Source organism: Myotis brandtii, unplaced genomic scaffold (genome assembly GCF_000412655.1).
Source record: "Myotis brandtii unplaced genomic scaffold, ASM41265v1 scaffold187, whole genome shotgun sequence".
Classification (NCBI taxonomy): domain Eukaryota; kingdom Metazoa; phylum Chordata; class Mammalia; order Chiroptera; family Vespertilionidae; genus Myotis; species Myotis brandtii.
In genome coordinates, this window is record NW_005356944.1 from 5,216,885 (window position 1) to 5,233,325 (window position 16,441).

Sequence of the window (16,441 nt, forward strand, 5' to 3'; positions counted from 1 at the left end):
CACCGGCGCCGTCCAGACCGAGGCCATGAAACAGATTCTCGGGGTGATCGACAAGAAACTTCGGAACCTGGAGAAGAAAAAGGTGCTGAGAGTTGGCGGGGGAGGGAGGATTTGATGCTCCGACCCTGACTGCTCTATCCTTCCCTCTCGGACTCCGGCATTGCCCCTCCACTTACCCCCCCCCCCAGCCCCCCCGCTTCCAGTTCACAGTCAATGGGAGCTTCGTGCCCAGAAAACGGGCTGGCAGGGGAGGTGCTTGTCACCTGACCCGTGGACTCTGGGCTACTGCCCCCCCTGCCGTGGGCCAGGCCCTGGGGCCTCGGAGCCTTTGGGAGTGGAAAGTGTTAGGGTGGGGATCTGCCCTGTCGCCAGATGTAACTGTGCGAGGCCCTTTTCCCGGTTACCGAGGCCCGAATTCTTGGAGTAGGGCTAGCGGGGAGAAGCGCGATCCCGGGTTGGGGGCTCAGGACTCGTCAGACGGCCTGCCTCGTGGAGTCGGGCGGCCTGCGTCCTCCGGCCGGGGGTGTCCGCTCCGTTACTGTGCACTCGAGGCCTGCTCAATGCCCCCTGCCCCCCGGGGGAGGGAGTGTGCTTAGGATCGTGAACTAGAATAGCTTTTCATCCAGCCCCTGGTGAGCGGGTCTTCGTCTGCTCCCCCGCCCCCATCGGATGGGCTCCCCTACGCTTCCTTCTTTGTTTCAATTGTCTAGGTGCCCCCCGAGCCTCCCGCTCAACTGGGTCCCGAGAACGCGGCCTGGAGCGGCGTTCTGTCCCCCGGGGACCCTGAAGAGGGGCGGGAGGGAGACGGCACCGCCTGGGATCCGTTGGGGGGTGGGCCTGGGTGTCCAGGGGATCGTTAGGTCTCTGGGCACATGGAGACGCGGCTAACATGGCGGCGGCTGCGGGGAGAGGGAAGCGCTTTGCTGGAGCTGCATTGTGAGCACAAAGCGAAAGCAGAGGGGGAGGGAGAGACCGGGCAGCCGCCCGGCTGGCCTCCGTCGACCCCCTCCGAAAACAAAACAAAAAAACAAGAAAAAAACCCAGAGCCACTCCGACAGTATTTTGGATTCAATATTTAGTCATTCTAGATCACACCATGAGGTTCATCTTCAAGGCAGCCTTTTGTTTTATGCTTTCAGCCCAGGACAGTGTATCAACTGTTTTAGGGGGACACACGTGTGTGCATGTGTCTATAGAGGGAAGGTTTAGGCGGAGGGAATGCAGTTCACCCTTCGTACGATTGGAGGTGAAAAGGGAGAAACAGATTCAGTACAGAAAATGGGGTAATAATTACATCAGTGACTATTTTGCAAACTTTTTGTCTTTTACCTTATAAAGAAAAATAACTTTGATTTGACAACTTCTGCTGGTCTGTCTCTAGTAAAACTGATTATGACCTTGAATTTTGAGGAAGTCATTTAAAAATGTTTATTTTGCTAGCCATCTAATAGTGTTACTTAAGATGATGAGGCTAAAAGTTGGGCTGTGGGAAATTTGGGCTTGAAAGCTGGTGATATAGAGGATTTATTTTAATGGCTCATTTAATGATTCATTTTACTTTTTTGAATTTTAAAACAATATTTTTATATTTGATACTTTGTCTCATCAGTATTGGGAATTTTACTTGGATTTCTTGGACATTATTTTCAATTTAGAGATGCTCTTTAATTATGGATTTCTATCTTTTTTTCTGACCCTTTGTTTTGTCAAACAAGTGTGGTTTATTATAAATGATTGCAGTAATAGATTTATGAATAGCAACAAGGCAACAAAAGTATTTTAATTGTAAAGTAGCTACATTCAAATATGTAATAGAATAACCATGGCCAAGGCCAGTATTGGTCTGAGTCTGCCATCTGATTTAGTTTTTGGCATTCTATTTGAAACTGAGACTTAGATATCTCTTAAAAACCCCTTAAAGCAGTAAATCTGTTAATCTGGTTGATGCTTGAATGATTTCATTTTCAGATTTCCTAGGAAATCTTGATTCCTTTTAGGAATCAAAAGATAAATATTAATGATGTAATATTTTAAGTATAGACATTTATATTTTAATGACTAAAAACAATTCTTCAAAGGTATTAATATAAAGGTGCAGATAAACAGCTAGCTTAGTTGTGAAGTGACTATTAGAGACTACTGTTCAAGTATATTGGAAAAAAATAGAAATCTAGTTTATAAGCCTTAGGAGTGCCTGAACCATGACAGGTCACTCCTGCATAGGCTGATATTACTATATGCTGTACATTGCCCACCTCTCTGCCCCTCCTCCCAAGTTACAAAGGAAAAAGTAATGTAAATATTACAGCGGTTATAGACTAGGCTAGTAAGTACTGAAAAATTCCCTTGAATGGGGATTTAACAAAGTATACAAAGTAACAAATGTATTTCATATCTTTAATGGTCTTAAGTGTTTTGGGTGCTAGATATCAGAAAGGTCAAATTACAGTTAAGTGAGGCTTTTTGATAACTCACAGACTTGGAGCTACCTATTTGTGAAATAGTTAAATTGTCAGTATTGATGTGACTTAATTACTATTAAAACTTGACGCTTTACTTTTGAGAAACTCAATACTTTTTTATATCTAGATGATTTGATGTATGAAAGGACTGAAGTGATTCATTTTTGTAATAGGGAGTGAGCATTCTTAATACACCTAAAATAGGATTTACTTTACAAACTGGTTTTGAACTTCGTTTAGAAACTGTTAGGGGATAAAGTAAGATACTGTGTATAACTGGATTTCTTTTTACTTCAGTCTACTTAGCAACTAATATTTGAGCTGTATTTGTCTTCTGGACAAAATGACTTTTTCCATGGGTTCTAAAAATCAAGTATCCTGACAAAAATGACTACCAGATATGTAGTATCACTTACATTAAGGCATAATTGCAATTTTTATTTCACTTTACTTAAAAAAGAAAGTCGCCGAAACTGGTTTGGCTCAGTGGATAGAGCGTTGGCCTGTGGACTGAAAGGTCCCAGGTTCGATTCCGGTCAAGGGCATGTACCTGGGTTGCGGGCACATCGTTTCTAACTCTCTATCTCTCTCCCTTCCTCTCTGTAAAAAAATCAATAAAATATATTTAAAAAAAAATAAAAAATAAAAAGAAAGAAAGTTACTCGTTAATTTCCTAGTAAGCCCAGTCATTAGAGGAAACCCCAAGCATCTGTCAGTGAGAACGCAAACTTAACATTGATGAAATACCGTCCTGTTATGTAATGCAACTAAATGGCCTGGTAGTTTTTGAAATTTGGGCTTATAATAATTACATGAATGTTTAGCAGGGAGAAGAAATGCAGCTATAAATTAATCTAGTGTAAAACTCCATTTACAAATCTTTTAACTGATTAAAGTATAAATAATAATGAATTTTGAGTGATTGCCTAGTTTTCATCAGTTTATTGGTATAAAATTGGGCCCTAGGCTGTGAAAGTTGATTTTTTTATATAACTTTAATATTATTTTTAAAAAAATATATTTTTATTGATTTTACAGAGGAAGGGAGAGGGAAGTAGAAACATCGATGATGAGAGGGAATCATTGATCGACTGCCTCCCGCATGCCCCCTACTGGGTATCGATCCCGCAACTGGGGCATAAGCCCTTGACTGGAATCGAACCTGGGACTCTTCAGTCCGAAGGCCGAGGCTCTATCCACTGAGCTAAACCAGCTAAGGCTGCAAGATGATATTTTGAAATCAAGTCTTAATTTTAACTGAAGAGAGCTCATTTATATGGTGAGATGTAATCAGATATGATGCAGAATAAAGGGTGTTTTAATAGATAATATTTATAATTGCTATACACTTTGTAAATATAATGGAATTAGTATACATTAGTGACTTTGGTAGATGAAAGATTAACCACTGTTCTCTTGCAAAACAGCCTGACATCTATGTAACCAATATGTTACCAGATGTGTTAGCTAAAGTGTGCTGATTTTCATATCACTCCCTAAAGTCTCCTTGATCTTTATATCTTTGCAGTTAAATAATAATCAGGAAAAGGATGCTTTTGTTAGGCTAACATTTCTTACCAGAGCATGCAGTGTACCTCTACTTAGAATTTTCAGTGCAGCTGTTGTACAGAGTTTCTTTTAAGTATTTGAAATAAAAACATTAACCATTTTGTAGGTAAAATCTTTTTTTGGGCTAACATCTGAAGTTTTTCTTGATAGTTAAAGTCTCTGATGTGTTCTTCATTGATTGCATGAACTATTCCTCTGCAATGCAGAGGACAAGATTACTTGGTTTTGCATTTACCTTGTCTTAGAAAAAACAGGCATTTATAATGCTTAATTTGTTCTTCTCTGCCTGCCTGTGTGTGCTGTGTGTGTGCGCCGTAGGGAAGTATTTAAATTTTAATTTGAAAAGAAGATGTGAATTCCCTCATGTGATAATAGGGGTATCTTTTTCTGGGATCAAGGCAGAATCCTAAGTATTACAAGGAGAATGGGTTGTTTTAACCTAGCCACATTATTGTACTGTAGGATAATTCCTATGTGGCAAATACTGGTATAAAAATACATTTTGTGTGACTCAGATTAAGCTACACTTTGTCATAATTTTATGTAATTTCTTAAATTACAGTTAGAATTAAAGATTAGTAGTGTTTCATCTTTTAAAAAATTAGTAAATACTTGTGAAAGGTTAACCTAAAACAATATGGCCATTATTTTATTACTATTCTGTTATAGAATTTAAGACTTTTTAAAAAAGAGCTTAAAGCTATCTTACAATTTAATCCAATTCATTTACAGGAGAGGAAATTGAGATACTTGTGTGAAATGGCCTGGCTTGGAATGGGTGAATCTTAAGGTGTCTTGTAATGTTTTATGGGGGTAATTAGAATTGTAATGCTCTGCACCATAAGTTTACTTTTTTTATGTAGAACCAAGTAAAGCCTTTTACTTCAAATCCTTCAGTTTTAGAGTTCTTTTGTTTTAAAAGCTCAAAGTAAAAGAAAAAGCTTCTCATTTCTTCATTGTTAGACCTTTATTAACATCTCATTGTTAAAGTAGTGCAGTGGTTCTCAACCTTCTGGCCCTTTAAATACAGTTCCTCATGTTGTGACCCAACCATAAAATTATTTTCGTTGTTATTTCATAACTGTAGTGTTGCTACTGTTACGAATCGTAATGTAAATATCTGATATGCAGGATGGTCTTAGGCGACCCCTGTGAAAGGCTCTTTCGACCCCCAAAGTGGTCGCAACCCACAGGTTGAGAACTGCTGAATTAGTGTTTGTAGGCTGTCCAGATAATGAGGTCCTCAGACTAGCAGTACAGGTAATGTCCTGTATTGTTGGGACATTGTGTAATGAAATGAACTTTTAAGTTGAACTCGAAGTTTCTCTTTATGCATAGGTAAGCCCCAAATGTACATTTACCAGTCTTTACTCAAGCTTGGTATGTTGTAGAGCAGAAAATTTGGGAAAAGCCTTACCAGTAAAAAGTAGGAGGAGGTATGTCAACTTTCCTATCTTAATTCTTATATTCCAAGCTTTTGGATAATTTTTAGTAATTGGTTCCTTTTTCTGGAGTAAATGAGTAGTACGTATGTTGCAGAGAATGCGAGGAGTAGTCGAAGAGTTTAGCTCAAGTTGGAATTGTAAATTGCTTGGCTTCTGCATATTTATTTTTAACACTAACTATACCAGTGTTTTTGGTGGGTAGAATATAAGCGTAAAAACATAGATGAGCCCGGCCCACAGGGCTCAGTGGTTGAGCCTTGACCTATGAACCAGGAGGTCACAGTTCAATTCCTAGTCAGGGCATATTCTTGGGTTGCAGGCTTGTTCCCCAGTAGGGGGCATGGAGGAGGCAGCCATCAGTGATTCTTATCATTGATGTTTCTCTCTCTCCCTTTCCCTTCAAGAAACCATAGATGAAATAGACTTTATTGGGCAGAATTCAGAATTTCATATTTCCGGAGGAAAGGGGCAGGTGTGCTTTTTGACCATGCTCAGCTAAATTAGTCTGTTTCCTTTAACTTCCTGTGCCACCTATTGTCTGTATATTTCTTTGACATTTTTATATTGCCTTATGTTCTTCAGAATAGGTAAAGGAAGAGACTATTAATAGCATAGTGTTTCTCATGGCATATGCTAAGTATTTGCTATTTGATGAAGTCACATAGAAATATTTGTAGCTTCACCAGCAAAACCCTGTTAAAATGGATTAATCTATGAGGGGGAAATGCTTTTTGTATAGAGCTATTTATTGTTGTGGTTTCTCTACCCCCCCATCCCTCATCTTCACTCTTAAATCTTTATTGTTGAACTTGTGTGTGTGTGTGTTTTTAAATATATTTTATTGATTTCAGAGAGGAAGGAAGAAGGAGAGAGAAAAGAGAAACATCAATGATAGAGAATCTATGATTGGCTGCTTCCTGCAAGCCCCCTACTGTGGTTTAAGCCCCCAACTCGGGCATATGCCCTTGACTGGAATTGAACCCGGGACCCTTCAGTCCGCAAGCCAACACTCTATCCACTGAGTCAAACGGGTTAGGGCAACTTGTTTTTTTTTGTTTTTTTTTTAAATTAAAACAGCATTTTTTCCTGAAGGATTTTTTTTTTTTTTTTAAGTGAGTAGAGTTAATGAGTAGGCGAGCAGAGCACACTTATTTTAAAATCTAGGTAGTGTGCCTGGCCTGTGTGGCTGAGCATTGACCAGGAGGTCATGGTTCCATTCCCAGTCAGGGTACAAGCCCGGGTTATGAGTTCATTCCCCCAGTGGGGTCATGCAGTAGGCAGCTGATCAATGATTCTCTTTCATCATTGATGTTTATATCTCTCTCTCCCTCTTCCTTTCTGAAATCAGTATATACATATTTTAAAAAATCTAGTAGTGTAAGCAAGATTTGTGAATAGTCTTAGGAAGAAAGAAATTGCCAATTCTTGGTATCTGCACAATTATAAATTACTAGAAATTTCATTGCTTGCCCCTTACTGCTGTTATCCAGATAAAAATAACTGAAATATACTTTATTCATTGGGAAAAAACCTTTTGGTATTAATTTTAAATAAATTGCAGCTCACACCTTTTTACATTGAGAGTAAATCATTTGGTTGTACTGACTTATTCTAATGAGTAGCTGGATTAAAGCAACTAATTAAAAAGATTATATAACCTTTAAGATTATAAATGATTATTTGCTTTTCAAATGCATAAGCTTTAGACTTTACACACACACACACACACACACACACACACTCTATACTAGTGGCCTGGTGCACGGATTTGTCACTTTGAAGGGAAATATGAAGAAATATATATTTTTTAAATATGTATTTTATTGATTTTTTACAGAGAGGAAGGGAGAGGGATAGAGAGTTAGAAACATCGATGAGAGAGAAGCATCGATCAGCTGCCTCCTGCACACCTCCTACTGGGGATGTACCTGCAACCAAGGTACATGCCCTTTACTGGAATCGAACCTGGGACCCTTCAGTCCCCAGGCTGATGCTCTATTCAGTGAGCCAAACCGGCTAGGGCTGAAGAAATATTTTAATATTGCTATTTACCCTTTCTCTATAATAGAAGTGTCAGAGGTAAAAGAAAATTAGTAAAATGTATATGAAAATAATATATAAATTGGTTAATAAATAATATATAGCAACAGACATGATATTAAAAACAACAAAAACATGATATAAAAAAACAACACTGATAAAAACAGTGACTGATAAATTGGTTAAACTTATTCTAATAGTTTCCTGTATACCACATTAAGAGTAAAAACATTTTCAGGGTGCTTGACTAATTTCCCTTGTGAAGTATTTACAACAGTAACGTCACACGCTCTTTGAATTTGAAAGAAAGCAACATAAAACTAACTGACCATGTCCGAAAATGGGTTCAGCTAGGAATATTCCTACCCTGTCTACAGTTTGTCCTTGTGATTTACTAGTAGTTATCGCAAATGCTGGCATCATGGTACACTGTCTTCGAATTAATTTAGATGGGAGACCAATGTCAGATTCCAATAGTTGGTCTTCAGACATGTTCTGTTGATGATGCTGCTCTCTTTCAGCTTTAGAATGTCAACAAAAACAACCAAATTCATGATCGACAATGATAGATTGAAACACGTATGGTTGGCGCCAGCAAGAGCTTTATATGTATCATGCATGTGCAAGTCAACATTTATTTTTAAGTTTCTAGTGCGCATTATATGTACTGGCTGGCCAGCCAGTCGGTCACATAGCCTTTTATATATATGCTAGAGTCCCGGTGCACGACATTCGGGGGGAGGAGGGGGAGCAGGCCTAAGCTAGCAGTCGGACATCCCCCGAGGGGTCCTTAGTGCTGTTGTGGAGGCAGGAGAGGCTCCCGCCACTGCTGCTGTGCTCCCAGCTGGGAGCCTGGCTTCTGGCTGAGCGGTGCTCCCCCTGTGGGAGCGCACTGACCACCAGGGGGCAGCTCCTGCGTCGAGCATCTGCCCCTTGGTGGTCAGTGCACGTGATAGCGACTGGTCTTTGCGCCATTCAGTTGATTTGCATATTAGCCTTTTATTATATAGGATATAGATATTCTCCCCTGAGGATATTTTTCCCATTGATTTTTTTTTTTTTTTGAGAGTGAGAGTGGAGGGGAGGGGGAGAGAGAAATATCAATGTGAGAGATACATAGTGACCCTTTCAGTCTATGGCCCCGATAACCTGCCAGGATATGCTTTAGACTTTTAAAATATAATTCAAAGTAGATGATGCTGAGACTCTTTAACATTAAACTTTTTGTTTTCCTGCTAGGGTCAGCTGCTTCCATTCATTCACACTTAACTGCATAATTACAGCCATGGACAAGGAATAAGGGTTTTTACAGGATTATTTTATATCGTTTTTTCCTTTTTTTTTGTTGGGCAGAAAAGTCTTGTCAGATTAAACTCCTTGTTACTTACCAGCTTGAAAAATTATCTTACTGTTGGACCTTAGGTATCTTCTAACTTAGTATCCTTTTACTGTTTTTAGTATTCAGAAATCCTGCTATCTGGATAGGTAGGTGTTCATTCAGCTTCTGCATTAATAAGTTTTCTAGGGCGTGTGGAATGCTCATTTCTCAATGAAAGTCTTTCAATTTTGGACACTTTTTTTTTTAAGTTCAAAGAGAGGAAGGGAGAGTGAGAGAGAGATAAAAACATCAATGATGAGAGAGAATCATCCATTGGCTGCCTCCTGCACACCCCCTAATGAGGAATAGAGCCTGAAACCCAGGCATTTGCCTTGCCCGGGAATCTAACCCGTGACTTTCTGGTTCATGGGTTGACCTGCTGAGCTGTACACGTTCTTAATGTTTGAGGTACACCACCACTGTTTAATACATACTTTGTTTCCTGGAACAACTTAGACTTCTGCTACATGATAAGACTTCAGCATTTGAAGATAGCTGGTATGGATCTTCTATGGATTGTATTATATGCGCTCTCTCCAGTTCTTTTAAAAATTGAGGAAACATTTGTTTCCTGACTTCTAATGAATTTTACCAGCAACTAATTTTTAATTGAATTGGTGGAGAGTGGACAGGAGGCAGAGCCAGCTGCCTACCGATATGTGGACAAAGTCAAAACTAATGTTTCTAGGTGAAGAACAGGGAGTATAAGAAGTGGGGACTTGAAATGGTATCCAGAAAAGCCACTGAATGTTATGGAAAGTTGAAAGGAAAAGAAATATTTGTCTTTTGTGTTTGTATTTCTTTCTACAGGTTCTTTCAGTACTGTAGAAGTGATTTATTTGAATGAAGACAAAATATAAAGTGTAGCTAGGTGCTCTTACTACTTTTGTTATTTTAGACTTCATTTTTAAGTATCTTTTGTATCCCAATTTGGAGATTTTCTCCTTAATTGAGAATAGGATTTACATATTTTCCTGGATAGCCAAATTTTCAGAGTTGTCTCTTCTTCCTAAATCTTGTTATGACGATTTACAGTTGTCTAGCTGAAGAATTATTTTTGGCCTCTCTGTTATTTCGTTTTATTTGTCAGCTATTAAAGGTAATGAAGAAACGATAGATTGGGACTGGGCAGCACTTGTTGGGGTAATTATTTCTTAGTACCACATGAGGATATAGTGTTTTGACATTTACCGGGTATAGTCACATCTCTATCAGATGGTTCCCTGCTTCAGAGTCTCTGGGTAATCTGGGAGATGACCTGATCTTTGTCTTGCTCACATGTGGTGGTGTAAATGAATTTTTAATACATTCTGGACACTAAGTAGTTGAAAAAGGAACCCTAAGTTGAATTTTCACCCCTAGAGTGCCGGGGAGCGTGATTGTGCTCCTCCTGTCTTTCGCCAAAAGTGTCGGGAGCGCTATCGCGCTCCTCCTGCAGTGTCACTATTAGATGCTAGTAGTTCACTCTTTATTGACAGATGGCACCTAAGTGCAGATTACTTATGATGCCGAATGTTTGTAGTTCTAAAATTGACCACTGGCATTTATCTGCCTAATTTTTTACAGGTACTACGATTTTATGAAGTTTACTCAGATTTTGTAGCCCTAAAGCTTCGAAATGGCGTCCAGTTCTAAGTCTGCTTTTATTAGTGATGATGATATTGCTAAATATGTCAATTCTTGCTGTTAGTGCCAGGGAGCGCGATCACGCTCCTCCTGTCTTTTGCCAAAAGTGCCGGGAGTGCTATTGGCAATTTTTTTTTCTACTAGTATTTTATAATACAATCAGCAAACAATATATGTCAAAGATGAAAACAAATGTAGTAAAGGTTTCCTTAAGTTTTTGAATATGTAACTTCATTTACTTGTGATTCATAATTTTTTTCCTAAACTGCTGTAAAATCTGCAAAAATGCCTTGGCAATTTTAGCATAGTTCCTAGGATATTGGTTGGCACGCAAAGGGTTAAGATAGAATCTAAGAGGGCAGGTTTTGATTACCAGTATTATGGTAGACTTTCTGATGAAGTTACCTTTTTATGCTAGGAAAACAGCCCTTCTCCAAAAAAAAAGATGCTTAATATATGTTTTATGTGGATGATATGAGTAGTTAACCCATTGGTCTAATGCCACCTACTGGGGTTCGAGTCCACAACCCAGGCATGTGCCCCAACTGGGAATTGAACCGTGACCTCCTGGTTCATGGGTTGACACTCAACCACTGAGCCACACTGGGTTTTAAATTATGAAACGCCCTGGCCGGTTTGACTCAGTGTTTAGAGCATTGGCCCATGCTTCATTCCTACTCAAGGGCACGTACCTGGGTTGCAGGTTTGATCCCGGGCCCCAGTCAGGGTGCATGCGGGAGGCGACCAGTCTGTCACATCATGTTTCTCTCACATCACATATCTCTCTCACATCAATGTCCCTCCCTCCCTAAGAAAATCAATTGGAAAACTATCATTGGGTGAGGATTGACAAAATAAAATCGATAAAAAAGTAAATTATAACGAAAAACTAGAAACATGGTACAGTAACATAAAATCACAATAAGTTGATGTATGAGCTTTAATAGAATCATAGATCTTTAGTTTGGCTGCACAGAGGTCTTTTTACATACTTTTCTAATGATGGTATTCCATGAAGATTTACGTCGAAGCTTGAGTTTCACATAGTAAACTGCTTTTCATTTCCTTTTTAACCTTGTTCCAGTTACTGCTATATGAGAGATTGCTTTAAAACTTAACATCATTATATCATGCATCTGGATTCTGCCTTTCAGTGATTCAGACACACTGGGGTTGGTATCTTCTCCATGATGGCTGGGTTCTCAACTGGGGAACTAAGGCTTGTTTACTCACATGTCTGATGCCTGGTCTAGGATGACTCCTAACACTAGCATTGTTGACCAGATTCTTATACAAGACCTTTCTTCATGGCTTGGCTTCTTCATAGTATGGCAACCTCAGGGTTATTGAACTTATATAATAACTTGGGTTCTAAACATGAGTGTTTTTAGTGACCAGCAAAGAAACACTGCTTTTATAACTCAGTCTTGGAAGTCATATAGGATCACTTTTACTGTACTGTTTTGTTTGAAGCCCTCTCAATACAATGACAGGAGAATTGGACTAGTTCTTAATGGGGAGGTGCCAACATCACATTGTAGGAAAGTATGTGGGACTGCAGATATGGTAGCCATCTTTGGAAAATGGAATCTGCCATAGACCTCTGGATTGGATGAATATTAACATTATTATGTAGAAAATTGGAGCTTTTCTATCACAGGATAGCTTGTCCTACTAGAGGTTAGTATAGATTCATATTTAAGGATTTTTATAGGTGTAAGTCTTGACACTATCCTGAAATGTGTCAATCTTAACATTTTATGTAGCATGAAGTTAAAATTTTATAATACAAATTATATGTTCATTGCAGAATATCTAAGTATATAAAACAAGGAAAAGTAAAGTAGTTCTTACAATTCTATCATTCAGGTATCATATTTGTTTTTATATGTATACTAGAGGCCCGGTGCACGAATTCATGCACAGGTGGGGTCACTTAGGGTGGCCTGTGGGGATCAGGCCCCAGCTCGTGCCCCCGCCCCACAGCCCTGCCTGGCACCCCACCTTGGCCTGGTGCTGCCCCCTTACCTGCTCCACTATCCCGCCTGCAGGTGATTGATCAGAGCCCGGCCCCCCACCCAGCTCCCTCAGCACCAGGGAGCCGGGTGGCGGCCCCATCCCCTCCCCCTCACGCTGCCGCTGGTTGCTGTCTTCGGGTGATAGGCAGGGCGATTGGGCCCCCACTTGCACCTGCCTTGGTTTGGCTCTGCCCGTTCACCTGTTCCACCATCCTGCTGTGGTCCTGTTCTCGTTGGGGCCCATTGGGGCCGGCAGCGCCTCCACTGCTGCCTGCTGCCAGCGCCACATTGCCAATGCCTGCCATATTCTGTGCCGCCCCATGGTGGTCAGCGCACGTCATTGCGAGTGGTCAAACTCCCGGTTGAACAATTTGCATATTAGGCTTTTATTATATAGGATAAGTATTTTTTTTTAGGAGTTTGATTTGACATCTATTTTGATTGGCATATATGTTTGAAGTTCTCAAGACATCTATATATATACTACAGGCCTGATGCACGAAATTCGTGCAAGGGGCTCAGCCCTTGCAGCCGTGGCCTTCGCAGTCCTGGCTTCGTCCAGAAGGGCGTCTGGCCATCCAGTCTAATTAGCATATTACACTTATAGAAAAGGCTAAGTGACCCACCCACCCACTGACTGGCCGGAACATATGATGCGCACTGGCAATTTAAAAATAAACTGACTTGCGAGTGCATGATACATATAAAGCTCTCGCTGGCACCGATCACACGTGTGTGTTTCGATCTGTCGATCTGTCATTGTTGATCCTGAATTTGGTTGTTTTTGTTGACATTCAACTTGAACCATGTCGCAATTTATTCATTGACTGACCGACTGGCCGGTACATATGATGCGCACTGGCAATTTAAAAATAAAACGTTGACTCACGTATGCGCAATACATAGAAAGCTCTGGCTGGTTTGGTGCTAATCATACGCGTGTTTTAATTTTATAATACTATATTATATATACTATTTTGACATGTAATTTTTTGCAGTAACGTAATTATCACATGAATCTTCTAATTAATTTTTTTCAATGTGCATGAATCTGTGCACCGGGCTACTAGTTCAATGATAAAGTTAAGCTTAGGTATATAAAACTCTACCCTATGAGGGATATAGAGTACACTCAGTGTGAATTAATTTCTAGATTCAGCAACAGTTTCCATGAAAAATATAATACCATAAAAAGGGAAGATAATAAATGCCAGGTAACAGTTTTCCTTCTCCCTCGTATTTTAACTGTGTACTTGTACTAAATTTCAGGGACACCGTCTATGGGCATATGTTATATTATCCATATATTTTTAAATAGAAGAATTCTGATTATAATACTGTTACATCCTAAGTTGAAATTAAAAGCAAATCTTAACTAGCTTAGTTTTTTATTTCTTAAAAGTAGCCTACCCTTTTAAAAACGAAAAAATATGGTTCAGGGTCAGAGGAGAGGGAATAAGTAGAAATCTAGATGAAGGGGGAGAATTTTAAAATTTTTATTTAAATTATATTATTTTGAATTGTTTTTAGAGTATTTTGAGGTAGCTGAGCATATCTTTTGCCCCTGGGGTTAGGCTTGTCAGATCAGTGTAAAAAAAACTTGATTTTTCACCTAATAAACTTGATTTTATACCTGTTTATCTGGAGGCTTATTGACTATGTGAAATAAAATAGTCCATAGAAGAATAAAATTAGACACTTTCATCTTCCTTTAAGTTTTGATGACCATCTTGGTTTTATTTACCTCCAGTAAAACTAACAAATTGTGGTAGGCTTTTTAATTTGGGGTAAAATGGTTATGGTATTTTCTCTTTTCACCCATAAAACAATAATTGAATTCTTGACTAGGCTACATTACTTGAATATCTTTTCCTTGGGATTTTTACTAATAGTAGTAGCCTGGGAAACCTCCAGAGTTTTCATCGTAGCAAAAAAAGAAAAAAGATGACCAGAGGTTAATTTTCTGCCCCCACTCTCGCACATTTAATTCCATTTTTTGAGAAAATGACAAAGGAAAGCTGCTGACTAGTGTACTGCCCACAGTGATATGATAACTTGAAGTATCTGATGTTTTTAAGGAAAATGGATGAGGCACATCGACAATGATATGTACATGGGTTTATTCAGAAAAACACAACTTTATATTACTCGTGAATTCTTTTTATATCACTTATGTAAATTCTTTGGCAGGGGGAGGGAGGGACAAAAAATTTTAACACCTTATAAAATATCTGATAGGCTCACTTGGGTATAAGTGGTTCCTAAGCAAATTGTGGCCCTCACCCATGTGGGCTGGAAGAACCATGTGTCTGGGTCGTCTGATCTATACTTTTTTTTTTTAGAAACCTAAAGAATAAACAATGTTGTCATTGGCTTATGTTATAATATTTGATACCATTTAGTAGTGGCTAGAGTATTTCTATTCATTTTTAGCTCACTGTTATTTTATGTACTAATTCAAACTGGAATATATCGAAAAAGCATATTTAGGGCAAGATTTGAGACAGACTTAGGATTATGTGGGTTTTGTTATTTTAAGCTAGTATATACTTCCAATATGGAATATACTTTTTTTTTTTTTAATACAGGGCAAGCTTGATGATTACCAGGAGCGAATGAACAAAGGGGAACGGCTTAATCAAGATCAGCTGGTAAAGATGCTACATTTTATTTAAGATTATATGTCCAATATTTTTAACAACAAAATTAATTTTGTGTTTGTGTTTCCAGTAAAGTTGTGTTTTGTCTGTTATTTTAGGATGCCGTATCTAAGTACCAGGAAGTCACAAATAACTTGGAGTTTGCAAAAGAATTACAGAGGAGTTTCATGGCATTAAGTCAAGATGTAAGTAAAAGGTGGTATATGTGTATGAAATACTAAAAATATGGAAGGCAGAAAATTTTGTTGTTTCTCTGTTTTTAGTCCTTGTCATTACTATTGATAAGCTCTGCAAAGTGAAAAGGTTGGATCCAATTATATCTAAGATGCTTTCCAGTTTTGTAAAGTTTAACACGTGAAAGGTAGATGCCTTTTAAAAGGACTGACTTTCAGATATGACAAAGTTGTGTAATAGTTACCCTAAGGTTTTCGTTGGTTTAAAAAATATATAAGCATGGTGGGGATTTATTTTAAATAGTCCTTCATGTTTAATGACCATCTTACAAGTTCCTTAAGTATCAGAAAATGGGCTTGTTTATATAGTTGGTAACTATTTTTCCCATTAAGGATCTTAAGGAATGTGGCAGACTGATACATTGCTCTTGATCCAACAAAATGGAGTGTTTTTCCCCAAACATCTTTTGATATGATAAAAGCCTTTAGGAACAGGACAAAAATGAAATACAAAGTCAAATAATGTGTTCAGAATTGAGACCAGAAAATTAATCTTTCTGAGTTAGTGTTAACTTATTTGGACAAAGGCTAACAGTGTTAGAATATAAAGTTGTCCCTAATTTGATGAAATGAATAAATAATTTATTATGTGACTAGAGGCCCACTGCATGAGATTTGGGCACTTGGGGGTTGCACCCTCTCGCAGTCTGGGAGCCCTCGGGGAATGTTCAACTGCTGCCGCTGTGCTCGCCAGCTATGAGCCTGGCTTCTGGCTGAGCGCACTGACCATCAGGGGGCAGCTCCTGTGTTGAGTGTCTGTCCGCTGGTGGTCAGTGTATGTCATAACGACTGGTCGTTTCGCCATTTGGTCCATTTGCATATTACCCTTTTATTATACAGGACCAAAGGCCCGGTGCACGCAATTCATGCACGGGGTTGGGGGTTGGGGGGGACAACACACCCGTCAGCCCAGCCTGCACCCTCTCCAATCTGGGACATCCCTCTCACAATCCGGGACTGCTGGCTCCTAACTGCTCACCTGCCTGCCTGCCTGATCACCCCTAACTGTC

General features: G+C 39.2%; 1 protein-coding gene across 2 annotated transcripts in view; it reads left to right on the forward strand.

Moving 5' to 3' along the window:
- Positions 1-6: 6 nt before the first annotated feature.
- Positions 7-16,441, forward strand: part of CAPRIN1 (cell cycle associated protein 1) — a 38,392-nt gene continuing 21,957 nt past the window's right edge. For both annotated transcript variants that reach the window (XM_014538165.1, XM_014538166.1), the window contains exons 1-3: positions 7-82; positions 15,127-15,189; positions 15,297-15,383. In XM_014538165.1, coding sequence (XP_014393651.1) covers positions 26-82; positions 15,127-15,189; positions 15,297-15,383 — 207 coding nt within the window. In that variant the 5' untranslated portion in view covers positions 7-25. The remainder of the gene's footprint in view (positions 83-15,126; positions 15,190-15,296; positions 15,384-16,441) is intronic.